This window comes from Populus nigra, chromosome 9 (assembly GCF_951802175.1).
Source record: "Populus nigra chromosome 9, ddPopNigr1.1, whole genome shotgun sequence".
NCBI lineage: Eukaryota > Viridiplantae > Streptophyta > Magnoliopsida > Malpighiales > Salicaceae > Populus > Populus nigra.
Window position 1 is genome coordinate 6290657 of NC_084860.1, and position 16099 is coordinate 6306755.

At 32.1% G+C, this 16099-nt stretch overlaps 1 protein-coding gene across 3 annotated transcripts; it reads left to right on the forward strand.

Moving 5' to 3' along the window:
• The first annotated feature begins 377 nt into the window (after nucleotides 1–377).
• LOC133703826 (probable LRR receptor-like serine/threonine-protein kinase RFK1) lies at nucleotides 378–16099 on the forward strand. Of its 3 annotated transcripts, XM_062128520.1 has the most exons (24): nucleotides 378–785; nucleotides 1472–1646; nucleotides 2002–2073; nucleotides 2182–2250; nucleotides 2338–2409; nucleotides 2676–2747; nucleotides 2873–2944; nucleotides 3036–3107; nucleotides 3216–3287; nucleotides 3396–3467; nucleotides 3569–3640; nucleotides 4586–4654; nucleotides 5152–5217; nucleotides 5359–5421; nucleotides 5519–5566; nucleotides 5779–5822; nucleotides 12541–12929; nucleotides 13009–13207; nucleotides 13712–13855; nucleotides 14409–14527; nucleotides 14636–14846; nucleotides 14959–15196; nucleotides 15286–15439; nucleotides 15526–16099. In XM_062128520.1, exons 1-24 carry the CDS (start codon nucleotides 689–691, stop codon nucleotides 15901–15903), a joined length of 3039 nt encoding a protein of 1012 aa, XP_061984504.1. In that variant the 5' UTR covers nucleotides 378–688; the 3' UTR covers nucleotides 15904–16099. The 3 variants fall into 3 exon arrangements, with proteins under 3 accessions (XP_061984504.1, XP_061984505.1, XP_061984506.1); XM_062128521.1 differs by lacking the exons at nucleotides 3396–3467; nucleotides 3569–3640; XM_062128522.1 differs by lacking the exons at nucleotides 378–785; nucleotides 1472–1646 and having other exon boundaries at nucleotides 2023–2111.

Genomic DNA, 16099 nt, shown 5'->3' on the forward strand with positions numbered 1-16099 from the left:
CTTCAACTTAAAAGGATAATATATTATCTTTTCAATGTGGGATTTAAAACCCTTTTATATATACACTCTATGTTCCCATGAAAAAAGTTATGTTTTTTCAATGTGGGATTTGAAATCCATTAGTATATATACTCTATGTTTCCAAGAAAAAAGTTATGTTTTTTCAATGTGGGATAAAAAACTTTTTAAAATATTCTTTTAAACTTCATAATATGTATAATCTATATTTACATGGATTTTTTCATATGAAATATTAAAAATTTATTTTTTTTTAATTTTTCCGGGTTGACCCGAGTTGACCCATGAAACCCGGAACCCAGCCCTTTGTCCGGGTCAACCCCGGACCGGGTTTAATACCTATGCTTAAGAGTCGAGTACACAGTGTCAATATCATATCATGGTTATTGGTTACATTGAATTTACTTATCTGCTGGTGCACCATCCGCAGACAACTGGAAGTCTGGAACAGGCAAAACTTTCCACCTAGATTCACTTGTCTTTGGTCCTTCTTGATTTGTCCACTGCGTGCGTTTCTTTTCCCTCAATTTTTTTTTGATCCACGGAGCCAGAATTTTGTTACCTCATCTTGAAAACTAGACACTATTATTAGCTGCTTGGTACTAGAAACCCCACTGTATATCTTAGTTCCTTTAGAATTAGAAAATCCGAAGTATCTCTGTTCTTGATAATGCTTGCTGGGAAGTTCTTTGTTTTCTTGACTGTTAGTCTTACTAGTTGCTTAGGGTTGCTGGCGTTTTTTGAGGCAAAGCTGGTTCAAGAAGAAGGTAAGTCACAATTTCCTTCATTAAGGTTGTAGCAGTCCTCTTTCTTTTTAATTGAAATGGGACCTTTTGGATTCTGGGTTCTTTTATTGATGGAACCACTTGCTTGGTATTTTGGAGAAGATGTGGGGGGAAAAACGGTATAGAAAAATAAAATAATTAAAAAAAGAGTACAACTTTGAATCTTGGGTATTGGGCTCTTTGTGATATATAGGCTGCTTTCTGATGGTCACTGAGAAAATATGGGAAAGTGAAGGAAATTGGAAATTCGATCTTTGGGTTTTTTCCTGTAAACCGAGACTCACTTCTTCAATCACTTGAATCGCTTAGACTGCTTGGCTAAGCCTAAGCTTATTGTCCTTTTTTCATTTTGAGTAAAGTTTTCTGTTTTATTTTTTTTAACTAAAATTTTTGTCAGCAATTAAATGTGCATACATACACGAGAACGCTGGAAACAATCTTCATGCAAAAATGTAGCCTGAAAACTGAACCTAATGTCTCTTAAAGTGAACAAATAAAAATGGGATGAATTTGGGAGTGCATTGGATCTCAATGCATTTTTGCATTGCAGAACTTCGTAAATATAGGAATTAATGTATGCATAGCTTTTACTTTCAGTCAGCTTGTATTTTAATTCTTACAACATTAACTGCTCATATGATGCTTATCGGTCTATGGTTGATAAGTAGTTGATGCACTTGAAGAAATTGCACGGACATTGGGCTCTAAATACTGGAAGTTCAATGCTGACACTTGCGAGATTGAATTGGTTGGGGTAACTCAAGTCCCACCAAAGAACGCAGAGCAAAGGATAGATTGTGAATGCAAGAATGGGAACAATACTGATTGTCACGTCACAAGAATGTATAATTCTCTCTCTCACTTCAAAAGAGATATTACTTGAATGTTCCTCTTTTGATAGTAGGTTTGGTTTTATTCAATACTTTTTTCGTGCTGTTGTTGCTATGGGTAGAAGACGTATCTATTATTGATTACATGTTCTTTGCCAAGCCCAGACTTGCTTTATGGAAAGGTTGCAAATAAGAAGTATGCTTTTATTACGCAGCATTGTTTATTTGATGTATTTAACATGGTACTGCTGTTGATATTGTGACTTTTACACACATCACATATACAACTGTTAGAATGACATTATAAGTAATGTACTTTCTTGATTGCCATTATCCTGATTTTAGTATCAATTATTCATATACTTCAGGGAGCTCAAAAAGTATAATCTTCCTGGAGTGCTTCCGCCTCAACTTGTTAAGCTTCCCCACCTCCAAGTAGTGTAAGGGCGCCTTAAAGTTGTTCCCTATCCTCTTTGATGTTAGTATTCCCACACAGTTCTATATACTTGACAATGCTACATTTCAAGTAACCTTCATTTCAAGTGCAGTGATTTTGCGTACAATTACTTGAATGGTACGATACCACGTGAATGGGCTTCAATGCAGTTAACCTCAATGTAAGCTATGGTCAACTCACACAATCTCTTTCCTTCGTAATCAATTATAGTCTCCTCCATAAACATTACTAACATATAATCATGCAGCTCTCTTCTCGTAAATCGTTTGTCAGGGGAGATTCCAAAGGAATTGGGAAATATTACCACTCTCACCTACCTGTAAGTTGCAAACTTGTGTTGATATTTTTAGTTATTCATTATCTGGACATTATTATAAAGACTAGAGTTACATGCATTTCCATGAAATTTGCAATAGCTTTGATGTTTTTATCTGTTGTTGGATTATTTGATACGCCATCCAGGCTTAGTAATCTTTATTTCATAGAGATTAATAGAAAGATGTAATAATGTATTTCTGTTACATTGGTTTAGAAATATCAAGAGCTTCAGTTTGATTTTGGGTATAATCTTTATTTTTAATTCAGGTCCCTTGAAGTGAACCAAATTTCTGGCATAATCCCCCCTGACCTTGGAAAATTGATCAACTTGCAGACACTGTACACTTCATTTCTTCCCTTGTTATGTTACTTCTTTCATCCTTTTTATTTAGATCCTAAAATGTTGCTCAAGGATGAAAGAGCATGCATCCTGATGGCTTGTTTCTCTAATATTGTACTTTCAGGATGCTGTCCTCCAATCGTTTTACTGGAAACTTGCCAGTGTCATTTTCTGGACTAATAAATCTAACAGATTTGTAAGCTTTTGTAATACTTTTCCTTTAGTTTAAACTTAAACATTCATGTGGTATTTGTGCTAGTTAAACAGCTTCTGATTGTATAATGCAGTAGGATAAACGATAACAACTTCAGTGGAGCCATTCCTATCTTCATACAGAATTGGAAAAAGCTTGAAAGATTGTAAGATACATAATTTATTATAACTTTCAATTTTTAGTTTTGAAAAAGATAACCATAAATACATGCTCATTTTCTATTTGCTGTTCTTTTGAATTTGAATGATTGAAGAGAAATGCATGCAACTGGACTGGAGGGACCTATTCCATCAAACATTTCTCTTTTGAATAATTTAGTTGAGTTGTAAGTATAATGTCTACTTGCTTTCATTCATTTGTCTTTTGTGACTTAATATGTTTTGTCTGTTGAATCGATTAACAGTTATATTCATGGTGGGATGCCAATATGCAGGAGAATAAGTGATATAAATGGACCAACCCAGAGTTTCCCCATGCTCAAGAATATGACAGGCATGATCAGATTGTATGTTGACTGATCATATCATCATAGAAATTGAAGGGGTGAACTCTACCTTTATTCATTGAAGTATGTCGATTTAACATTGTTTTTTGTTTGTATACTAGAACTCTGAGGAGCTGTAAAATTTTTGGGGAGATCCCTGCATACCTTTGGACAATGAAGAGTTTGGAATTATTGTAAGTAACCAATGGGAAGTTTGGTGCATGAAGTTTCTTAAACTTGCAGTTTTTGCATCATCTTCTTCTATATTGTCAACTACGTATGCACACAAGGTTCCTCTGATTGTCCATAATTGTTTGAGTTTTTGAATCTATCAATATGCTTCACAAAGAAAACCTGCCAACTAGATAACCCTTTTAGTTCGAAAATTAAAGCAGCATTGACTATTTCAATTATTGTTTCATGTACTCCAAAAGAGTGTGTAAATCTTTTACAAGTGTTATCAATTTTGGAACTTAATAGTAAGAAAATAGGGAGATTGGTTGGAATTATGATGGGAAAATTGTTCTAAATGTTTCAGTGGAAGGAAAATAGACAGTATGGAGTGGTGCTTGAAAACTTAATTGTAAGATAAATGAGCGAGTGGTGCCATAAGCTTTTAATATGATCACAAAATGGTGCATACAAGCACTCATGTATGTCCTACATATCTGTTTCATATAAAGTTTATTTGCATTTGAAGCATTAAAACAATGGGTGCTTATGGTTAGTTTGACTTTCAGAACTTAGAACTATGAGAAGACTGAAGGTCTAAATTATTGTCCTTGTCAATTGAAAAAAATGTTAGTATGAACCTGGTATCTGTGTGTGTGTTTTCTTCATTGAATTCAATAGGCCAGATAGCATATTGATGTTTTCTTGTTGTTTGTTTCTATTTGCATATGGTTATGAATTGGTTCAAGACATTGCACATGATATCATCGCAACATTTTCTTCTTTTTATTGTTTGTTTAATATTATATATGGCTGAAAGAGTTGATGTTTGTTGTTAGGAGCAGGAAAACTGCTAACATAATGCAAACAAATATATAAATAAAATGTTTGGTTTGTTCTTGGATTACTTCTGGCTGCTCTTTTTCATAATGAAAGTTTTTGACCTATTAATGTTATGATCATTATAGGGATGTCAGTTTCAATAAGTTGGTTGGAAAAATTCCTGCCAGCATAAGTGTAGATCGCCTGCGATTCATGTAAGTCAGGTTCAAATTTCAGGTTTCATTGAAATTTTAAAGAATGAATTTCATTAATGAAAGAATGAGTCGAACTTGTCCCTTGATAGGAGAAGGACAAAGCTGATGTACATACACTCAGAAATGCCCACACAATCAAACATATCTAACAAAGTTTCATGATCATATTTGCTCTCTGATAACGGAGGCTGGATCCTTTATTTAAAAAAGGAGCCCCTTACCTAATTATGTTCCCATGAATAATGACTTTGTCAAGGGAGATTGGGAGTCAATCCTTTCTCTTCAGCGGTTTTCACATGAAATAGATACACTTACGTGTGAAATATCCACCATTGTAGTTGCAAGCTCAAAAATGTTAGCATGAAGCAAAAAATAATAGCAACATGTCATGATAGTCCAGAGAATGCAACAGTTAGACTTTTATATTGAATCTTTTCTAATTACTTCCATGTTCTAGTAGAGTTATAGCATGCTAATATTGGCTGTTACTTTATCAGCTTTTTAACTAGAAACTTGCTAAGTGGAGATATATCAGATTCAATCTTGAAGGATGGAAGCAACGTGTATGTATCTTATCTGATGCTTGTTACAGATTGTTCTTTATCATTTATCACTTGTTCAGTTTTTGATCAAGGTGCTTAGCATTTTATTGCTCTAAGCTCTTACAATCTAGATTGACTTTCATTTGCAATGCTTGTGTGCAGTGATCTGTCATATAATAACTTTGCATTGCAAAGCCCTGGGCAACCTGTTTGTCGAGAAAACATGTGAGAATACTCTTCTAAAAGTTGTACTAAATACTTCCAGTTTGATATAATCTAGAATTTGATTTTTCTTCTTTTCATGTTCTTTTGATCTTACTAGGAATCTAAACCTGAACTTGTTCCGTAGCTCTTCAATGGGAAACAGCTCGTAAGATGCTCTCTCCAGTTTTGTATATTTTTTTCTCTGTTTGCTAGCAAAATGAAAAATGAAGGAGAAATTCCAGAAGCTAGCATAGATTTTACAGAATCCACTGTGCATATGTTATGCTAAGTTATTTTCATGCCCGCTCTTCCATATAGATTTTTCAGAAGAACTGTGCATATGTTGTGCTAAATTATTTTTGTTCCTATCTTTAATAGAAGGCGAGTTCTTCCATGCATGAAGACTTTCCGCTGCCCTAAATGTAAGTACATGTTATTATGAAGTTTGCAAACCATTGATGTTTATTGCTCCAAATTTCCTTCTGAATTCTATAAACTACATACAAGAAAATTTTGATTACCATATGGTGCTTCCTTACTGAAAATCTTTATATAAATAACAGAGATTGTAAACCAAAATTGCCCTTTTGCTTCAGAGGAAACATTTTGATTTAGAACCCCACAAGGTGGCTTGAATGGTTTAGGTTTTGGTTTACTAGTAGACAACCAGGGTTCAAACACCAGATCTGTCATGAATTTTTGAAGTTAAAAAGTTTCTTAACTTTTTATTTTTTATTTTTTTTTAGAGAGAGACGAGAAAGTATGGGTAGTCATTGCAGTTTGGGAGTTAAGATGAATTGAGTTAAAGGGTTTTAAGAACAATCAGAGGATTTTTAACTGCACATGTTCGCATCAAAGAGCTGAAATCAAGAAATGTTGTTTATACCAAAGCAAAATCTAATTTGAAATTGGGATAATTACGAAAAACCTTCTAAGTTTTGATCATGTTTTCACTCTCTCTATACTTTGAGAAATTACATTTATATCCTAAGGTTTACATGTTAAACAACAATTTACATCCTTAACCTGGTGTGCTAAAAGAAGTAAAAACAAATATCTGAATATTTACAGGTTTGGCATTGTATTCATTTTAACAACTAAAGAGCCCATGAAGCCTCGAAATAACAAAATTAGCAAAATTCCATAATTTATAATTACAATAACACCATCTATAATTCCCCAAAATGAAATTCCTTTCAAGCATTTCATCAAACAGTTTTTGGGCAATAAATGATTCTGGAACTCCCTGTCCTTAATAAATTCCACCATGAACATGAACAACAACGAGGATAATTTTATCTTTTAATTATTTTTGAAAATTTTATTTGACCCAAAATATAAAGTGTAATTCTTCAAAGTACATTGAGAAAGTGGAAACGCGATCAAATCTTAAGAGGTTTTTTGTAATTATCCATTTTAAATTTTATTTTCATTTCAATAGTTTTTATTTCATGAATTTTTATATTTTATTCTACAAAAACCACCCTCATAACTCTTTCTATTGCTCAAAAACTGCATCTTTGACACTTGTATCAATCCATTTGTTTATGACAGAACCTTAGCTTGCACTAACACAAGGCTGAAGTTGTTTTTTTTTTGTTCGAGGGTGTTTAATTTTTCATTTTAGTTCAGTGAGGTTTATACAATTTTACTCTTTTCATTATTCCAGCATAAGAAACAATTTTTTTTTTTTTAAGATTCTATATAATATGAGTTTTCGGCATTAAATATAAATTCATTAAGTTATCAAGAAAAGTAATGCCAAAACACTGAGTACTTAACTACTTCGATTAAAAGATGTTTACTACATGATGTGGCACTTTGTGAATGGTGTTTTATAAACCATGATTTTTTTATTAAAATATTCACTATACCAAGATTATGTTGTAGAGTCTACACCAACGGAGATAGCATTGAAATTGATTTTTAATACAATTTGGGATTATTTGTTACTTCCAAAACATTAACAATTATTATTAAAATTGCATAATTATATTACTTCCAAAACATTAGCCCATATATGATTAGAGTTTAATAATATTTCTAACATGGAAATATTATTAGTAATCAAACATTAAATTTATTATAAAATTTATTTAAAATCCTTTATTCAAATCAAATATATCAAATAATATTAAAAATTGAATTATGTTACAAGTATTTACGAGTATTCAAATTTATTTATACATTATTCCTTTACTAATAAGAATATATAAATAATAGAATAGGGTTTTGAATGTTAAAATGTTTTATTAAGACAATTAAAGAGTTGGATTCGGTTGTTTTCTATTATGCTTATCATTAAAATCGCTTAATTGGTTGTTGAAATATTAAAACTATTTTGTCAAAATATTTTAGAAGACATTTGTTTATGATAGAAAAAGTTGAAATGTTTAACTAGAGGTTGATTTACAATAGAAAAATCAATAAATTAATTCGAAGACGAGTCATAATACTTTTTATTAGAGGATTTGTTCCAGAAAACTTCTAACACAAGTATTGTTTTATGATAGGAAAAGTGTGATATTTTCGTATGCATTTTATACAAACTACATATATAACCTTCAAATAAATAAACTGTATTTTCTATTTAAAAAAACCATATTCTATAGAAGAAAAAAATCAAGTTAGCATTAAAGATTGTGAATAAACTTACCATTCCACAAGTAAGATTAGTAGCTGCTACCTTTCTTAAAAAAAAACATATTTATCCTCATGTACATACATGTATGTTTGGCATGGATAAATTGATTTGCATGTAATATTGTAAAATTTAAATGTAACTAGGTTTTGAAACATTTTGGACACCATTAGCCTCCCCAGGTACTTAAGTATTCATTAACTAACTTGTGCTGCATCTCACTAGAAACTGTTCGCATTGTGCATAAATGCACAAAAACTTCCTGCCCTAGTACAATGCAAAAGTAAACAATCACAAATTCAATTGCCTTTTGTGACCAAAATCCGTTGTTTGATAGGATTTTTCTCTCCTTCAAAGATGTTCTATGGTTAATATCCTTTTGCCATCCTATAAAAAACTAATTTGAACCTTTGCAAGCCAGCTTTGGAGTAAAGGAAATAAGGTATTGGAAAAACACTTGCTAGGGAGATCTACTTGAATATATAAAAAATTATCATCACTCAACTTTTTGTACAGTATAAAAAGAGTTACATCAGTATGAAAAAAAATTCAGTAAGAGAAAAGAAAAAAATTTAAAGAGGAAAAAAATAAAATTGGAAATATCTTGGAAGGAAAAAAATTAAAGGGAAAAAAATTAGTTGCCGTTGTATTGGGTGCTGCTCTGCTATGCGGGTCTGGCTCCTTGGGTTTGTTATCATATTAAAATAATACAAAAACATCAAAATATTAATTTGAAGTAAAGAAAAAAAAATTTCAATTTTTTTTAAAAGCATTTTTGAAATGCAAAACCAAACCTGCTTCAATAAGAAAATTCAACCCAACCTAAAATAACAAAATATTATCATCACCTAACTTTTGCACAATATAAAAAAAGTCACGTCAATTTATTTTCGCTTTACAATATGAAAAAAATTCAATGAGAGGAAAAAATTTAAAGAGGGAAAAAATAAAATTGGAAATATCTTAAAAGGAAAAAAATTAAAGGAAAAGAAATTAGTTGTTGGTGTATTGAGTGTTGCTCCGCTATGCACTATTTATGGTGCTACTATAGAAAATTATTTTATTTGAAGATGGTGATCGTGCAAACACATTCCGTGCTTTTAACCCAACTCAAGCATTTTCACATTTGAAAAAAAAATTGTTATTGATTTGCTATGGAGCGCGGGCTACTATGCTGGCTATCATATTATTACATAAATGTTATTTTTTAAAATATATATTTTAAATATATTGAGATAGTATTTTTTGTTTTTGAAAATTGATTTTTTATATCATAACATTAAAATAATATAAAAATATTAATTTGAATTAAAGAAAAAAATAAAAAAATTTCTTTTTTTTAAAGCATTTTTGAAAAGCAAAAACAAACATGCTTTAATAAGAAAATTCAACCCAACTTCAAATGAAAAAAAAATATCATCACCCAATTTTTGTACAATATAAAAAGTCCCATCAATGCATTTTCTCTTTACAATATGAAAAAACAATTAAATAAGAGAAAAGAAAAAAAATCTAAAAAGGAAAAAAATTAAAATTGAAAATATCTAGCAGCCCAGCTAGACCCAATAGGAAAAAAATAAAATGGGAAATATCTTAAAAGGAAAAAAATGAAAGGGAAAGAAATTAGTTGTGTTGGCTCCGTTTGCCCAGCCAGAAAAGGGAAAGACCCAATAGTGTTGGCTTCGCTTGCCCAGCCAGACCCAAGAATCGATGGGTGTGACTGCGAGCCGGACCCAATAACGTGTTGGGTCTGGCTGCCAAGCGAGACCCACCACCTTTAGGAAGCGATTAACAGCTTTCGACATAGAAAATAGAAAAGACAACGCCTCCAAGTAGCATTTTTTGACTAAAAAACAACAAAGACCGCCCTTATGACGCTACAAACATGCTTTAATAAGAAAATTCAATCCAACCTGAAATGAAACTTTTGTACAATATAAAAAAAGTTACATCAAATTATTCTCTTTATAGTATGAAAAAAAAAATTCAATAAGAGAGAAGAAAAAAAATTTCAAGAGCAAAAAAAATAAAATGGGAAATATCTTAAAAGGAAAAAAATGAAAGGGAAAGAAATTAGTTGACGGTGTATTGGGCGCTGCTCTGTTATGCGGTTCCGTCATAATATCAAAATAATACAAAAACATAAAAAATATTAATTTGAAATAAAGAAAAAAAATAAAAAAATTTTAAATTTTTTTAGAAGCATTTTCAAAACGCTAAAACAAACATGCTTTTATAAGAAAATTCAACCCCATCTGAAATGACAAAAAATTATTATCACCTAACTTTTGCATAATATAAAAAAAGTCACATCAATTTATTTTCTCTTTATAGTATAAAAAAAATTCAATAAGAGAAGAACAAAAATTTAAAGAGAAAAATAAAATTGGAAATATCTTAAAAAAAAAAATTAAAGGGAAAGAAGTTAGTTGCTGGTGTATTGGGTGCTACTTTGCTATGCGCTATTCATGGTGCTACTAGAGAAAATACTTTATTTGAAGATGATGATGGTATAAATACATTCCATGTTTTTAAACCAACTCAAGCATTTTTACTTTTGAAAAAGAAATTGTTATTCACCCGCTGTAGAGTGCGGGTCAATATGCTAGCTATCATATTATTATGTAATGATTATTTTTAATTTTTTTTTTAAAATATGTTATTGACCTGCTGCCAAGCTAGACTGAGGTGCTACAATGTTTTCTATAGTGCATACACTCTATGTCTATGGTGTGGTCCATAGTGCAATGAGTCTATGTCAACGATACTATTTTTTTAAATATTTGTTTTTAAAATATATTGAGATAATATTTTTTTATTTTTTAAAATTTATTTTTTATATCATCACATCAAAAAAAATAAAAAATATTAATTTAAAGTAAAGAAAAAAATAAAAAAATTTCAAGTTTTTTTAAAACCATTTTTGAAATGCAAAAACAAATTTGTTTTAATAAGGAAATTCAACCCAACCTGTAATGAAAAAAAATTATCACCACCTAACTTTTGTACAATATAAAAAAAGTCACATCAATTTATTTTCTCTTCACAGTTTGAAAAAAAAAAAATTCAATAAGAGAAGAAAAAAAATTTGAGGAAAAAAAATAAAATTGGAAATATCATAAAAGAAAAAAAATGAAAGGGAAATAAATTAGTTGCCGGTGTACTGGGCGCTGCTTTGCTATGCTGGTTTGCCTCCTTTGGTCAGTCATTATATCAAAATAATACATAAATATTAAAAAATATTAATTTGAAGTAAAGAAAAAAATAAAATTTTTTAAAATTGTTTTAAAAGCATTTTTGAACGCAAAAACTAACATGCTTTAATAAGAAAATTCAACCCAACCTAAAATGACAAAATAATCATCACCCAACTTTTGCACAATATAAAAAAAGTCACATCAATTTATTTTCTCTTTATAGTATGAAAAACAATTCAATGAGAGAAGAAGAAAAATTTTAAGAGGGAAAAGATGAAATTGGAAATATCTTAAAAAGAAAAAAAATTAAAGGGAAGAAATTAATCGCCGGTGTATTGAGCACTATTCTGCTATGTGCTATTTTCATGGTGCTACTGTAGAAAATACTTTCTTTGAAAATGGTGATGATGCAATTACATTATGTGCTTTTAACCCAATTCAAACATTTTTACATTTGAAAATGAAATTGATATTGACTCGCTGCGGAGCACGAGCTAATATGCTAGCTATCATATTATTACATAATGGTTATTTTTTAAAATGTATTGAGATAATATTTTTTATTTTTGAAAATTGATTTTTTATATCATCACATCAAAATAATACAAAAACATTAAAAATATATTAATTTGAATTACAAAAAAAAAATTCAATTTTTTTTAAAGCATTTTGAAATGCAAAAACAAACATGCTTTAATAAGAAAATTCAATCCAACCTCAAATGAAAAAAAAATTATCATCACCCAACTTTTGTACAATATAAAAAAAGTTCCATCAATATATATCTAGCGACTCAGCCAGAATCAAGATTGGTGGGTGTGGCTGAAAGTTGGACCCAATAGCATTTGGTCTAGTTGCCAAGCCAAACCCAATAGTTTTTGGCACAGAAAACAGAAAAGACAACGCCCTTAACAATACTTTTTGATTAAAAAACATCAAAGACAATGCTCCCATGACGCTACAATGTCGTCTATAGTGCAAATATTCTATGTCTACAGTGTGGTCCATAGTGCAATGAGTCTATATAAATGCATTTCCTTTAAAAGTATAATATCTCATGCAGAAAAGCTACAATGACATATAGGATTGTCTATGTCCTAACCGCAACTGCAAAAAATGGTCTCTTTTTCATTAATAAACTGGGTATAATAGTTACTGTTTCAGCCTGCACAGGTGTAATAACACATGCGGCTGTAATAAGTAAACAATGTACTTCAATCAACTACCATAGACTGGAACATTGGACTAAATAAAATGCTCAAATGTCTTTTATCTTCTCTCATTTTATTTCTTTGTGGGCAGATTCAAACTGTTTACATGTTAACAGTGGTGGAAAGGACATAACCATCAATGAAAACAAAACAACCTTGTCATATGAAGGAGATGGACAAGTAGAAGGTGGTGCAGCTAAATATTTTGTAAATGACCAAAGCTTCTGGGGTTTCAGTAGCACCGGGGACTTTATGGATGATTATGATTACCAAAATACTCGTTATACTGTATCTCTGCAATCATCAACCATCCCTGAATTATACCAAACAGCTCGCATATCCCCAATTTCTCTTACCTATTTCCATTATTGCTTACAAAATGGGAACTACACAGTAAACCTTCACTTTGCAGAGATACAGTTCACTAATGACCATACATATAACAGCTTAGGCAGGCGTATTTTTGACATTTATGTTCAGGTAAGTAGTCACTCTAATGTGAAACTTCCATTTTTTTTGAAGTTGGATGCAAGGACTTAGCTGGACTACTTTGTCACAGGAAAGATTGGTTTGGAAAGATTTCAATATTGAAGATGAGGTTGGCAGTGCTGAAAAGCCTTTAGTGAAACAAGTATTGAATGTCAATGTGACTAATAATATGTTGGAGATCAGATTCTATTTTGCCGGAAAAGGGACAACAAGGATTCCTGATAGGGGAGTTTATGGTCCCATCATATCAGCCATCTCTGTATTTTCTGGTAAGTTGTATGTTTGGCATTTATTCTCGATCATACAATTATCAACAATGTATGTACATTTGATTGATTTAAAACCAGCACCACTGTGCTAAAGAAGAAGATTTTAGGGCTGCATAACAAATTTTGACATTTTTCTTATATTTGACCTTCCCTTGCTGGATAGCACTTAGTGTCTGTTTAAATTAGGGGTTGAGATCCACAACAATATGCCTACCTTTCCTCTCCTCGCCTCTCCTTCCCCTGTAAATGTAATTGTAGTGTAGGGTAACAGAGACTTAGGAAGGCGTGGATAGTATGAAACAACTATTTTATTTATAAGTTCTCCAATATTATGATAAAATAGTTTGGTACCTCAAGAGAGTATTATTCAGATTCTGGCATCTAATTCCCATTTGGGTAAATTATTACAGAGAAACTATGTAATTTAAGGAAGTGTCATCTTTTAGTTTAAATATCCAATCTCTCTGTGTGTGACTGTGACTAATTTTTCTGTTTAATTGGCAGATTTGAAAGTTTGTTCTAGTGGGAAAAAGAAGGGAATTGTTTATGTGGTTGTTGGAGCTGTTGGAGCATCATGCCTGGTTGCCATTATACTGGTAATTCTTTGGTGGAAAGGAAACTTGCCAGGAAAATTGCGCAGGAAAAGAGGTAACGCCATATATATTATTTACCCATGTTTGTGTTAGTGGTCTAATAAAATTCCATGCTGCATCCATGTTTTCCAGATGTAAGAAAAATTGTATGTGGGTATAACTTACATAGCTGCCCAAACACTGCAGCCTCAAACAGCATCCTATGGATTTGGTTTTCTTTCTAGTATGAGATTATGAACTAGATGGAAACAACTTGAGATTTCTTTGCTAAAATTATGCATGGACATTTAGGGAAAAGAAAAGCAAAAGAAGCATCAAGTTTCATGGGCTTATCTTTTATTCAGATACAAGTGACTGCAATATTTCACCTCAAGATGATTACACACAATTATTAATTGTATAAGTTTGATTGGCATCGTATCTAGTAAGGGTGCTTTCCTGAGGAGGAGGAAAGTTCAGGGTAGACATGCTTATGTTGGAGAATGAAAAATGCCTCTTTTCAATGGAGTTTCATGGTCTGCTTTTCTCCAGAACTGATTTTGACTCGTAAATATATCAAAAGACTGACAATTCGTTGGCACTTTATGTCCTGTCTCCTACTTGAACAGATGTCAAAGGACTTGATTTTCCAAAGGGAACATTTTCTCTGAAGCAAATTAGAGCTGCCACAAATGACTTTGATGCTTCTAATAAGATTGGAGAAGGTGGTTTTGGTCCTGTATACAAGGTACTTTGCAAAAGATCTCAACTATCCTGTTTGGGGTATCCTCTGCCCCCTCCTCTCTCTCTTTTTTGTCACAACTATGTGAAATTCTTAACAGAGATCAGCGTGCAGGGTCAATTACCTGATGGTACTGTTATAGCAGTGAAGCAACTTTCATCAAAATCACGGCAAGGAAATCGTGAATTCTTAAATGAGATGGGCATGATTTCATGTTTGCAGCATCCGAATCTTGTCAAGCTGCATGGATGTTGCATTGAAAGTGACCAGTTATTATTGGTTTATGAGTACATGGAAAATAATAGTCTTGCACGTGCTCTGTTTCGTGAGTGTTCATCAATTTTAAATGAGAATATTCACCTAAAACATTATAATGCATAGTATAATTGAAATGATCACATGGATAACACTGTGTTTTCTTATCGGATGATTTGTAGGTCATGAAAACAATCAGCTTAATCTGGATTGGCCTACAAGGCTTAAGATCTGTATTGGGATAGCTAGAGGTCTAGCTTTTCTCCATGAAGAATCAAGACTTAAGATCGTTCACAGAGACATCAAAGCTACAAATGTGCTACTTGATGGGAATCTGAATCCTAAAATATCTGATTTTGGATTGGCTAGGCTTGATGAAGAAGAGAAGAGCCACATCAGCACCCGAGTTGCTGGAACTATGTTAGTCACCACATGCATTAATAAAAGCTGCGATTTTTGGTATTACTTTTCAATGTTAAATTACAAGTGTTCTTTATCTTGACATGCAGAGGATATATGGCACCAGAATATGCACTATGGGGTTACTTGACTGACAAAGCAGATGTTTACAGTTTTGGGGTTGTTGCTTTGGAAATTATTAGTGGGAAGAACACCAATAACTACATGCCAAGCAACAGCAGTTGTGTTTGTCTCTTAGATTGGGTAATCTTCTTCCTGTGCGTAATACGTCGCACTCATATTGTTGCTTGCAAGTCTTAGTGCTGAAGTTTTAAATTACTTCATCGCAGGCCTGCCATTTGCAACAAAGTGGGAGTTTTATAGAGCTTGTTGATGAGACGTTAGGATCTGAAGTTAACATAGAAGAAGCAGAAACTATGGTTAAAGTAGCTCTCTTGTGTACAAATGCGTCCCCTACACTTAGACCTACAATGTCTGAGGTAGTGAGCATGCTTGAAGGACGAATGGCTGTTCCTGACACGCGTCCAGAACTGAGTTCATATAATGAAGATTTGAGGTTCAAAGCCATGAGAGACCTCCGTCAGCACGAGCAAAGTCATAGATTCAGTGGGAGCCAAAGACAAAAGTCAACCTCTATTCAAACTTTTAGCTCTTCATCTATATCTGAGAACAGCAGTCATGAGATAAGCTTAGAACCAAAGCTCTAATCATGTACCCCAGATCATATGGGGTTCTCAAAGAGTCCTTGACATGAGGAAACGATGCACAGGCTCTCTCACTGTTGTGATGTTGGGTTTCTGCTATTTATTTGAAATTTAACTCAGCGTGACTACATCATTCAGCTTAAGAAATTAGCGAGGAATTCATCGTTACATGTTAAATATTATGTTGCAGTTTTTTTTT

Coding starts and splice junctions, on each gene's coding strand:
- LOC133703826 (XM_062128520.1), top strand. CDS start 689: ATGCTTGCTGGGAAGTTCTTTGTTTTCTTGACTGTTAGTCTTACTAGT. Junction 3,468..3,568: donor ATGACAGGCATGATCAGATT/GTATGTTGACTG, acceptor TTTGTATACTAG/AACTCTGAGGAGCTGTAAAA. Junction 14,847..14,958: donor TCTTGCACGTGCTCTGTTTC/GTGAGTGTTCAT, acceptor GATGATTTGTAG/GTCATGAAAACAATCAGCTT.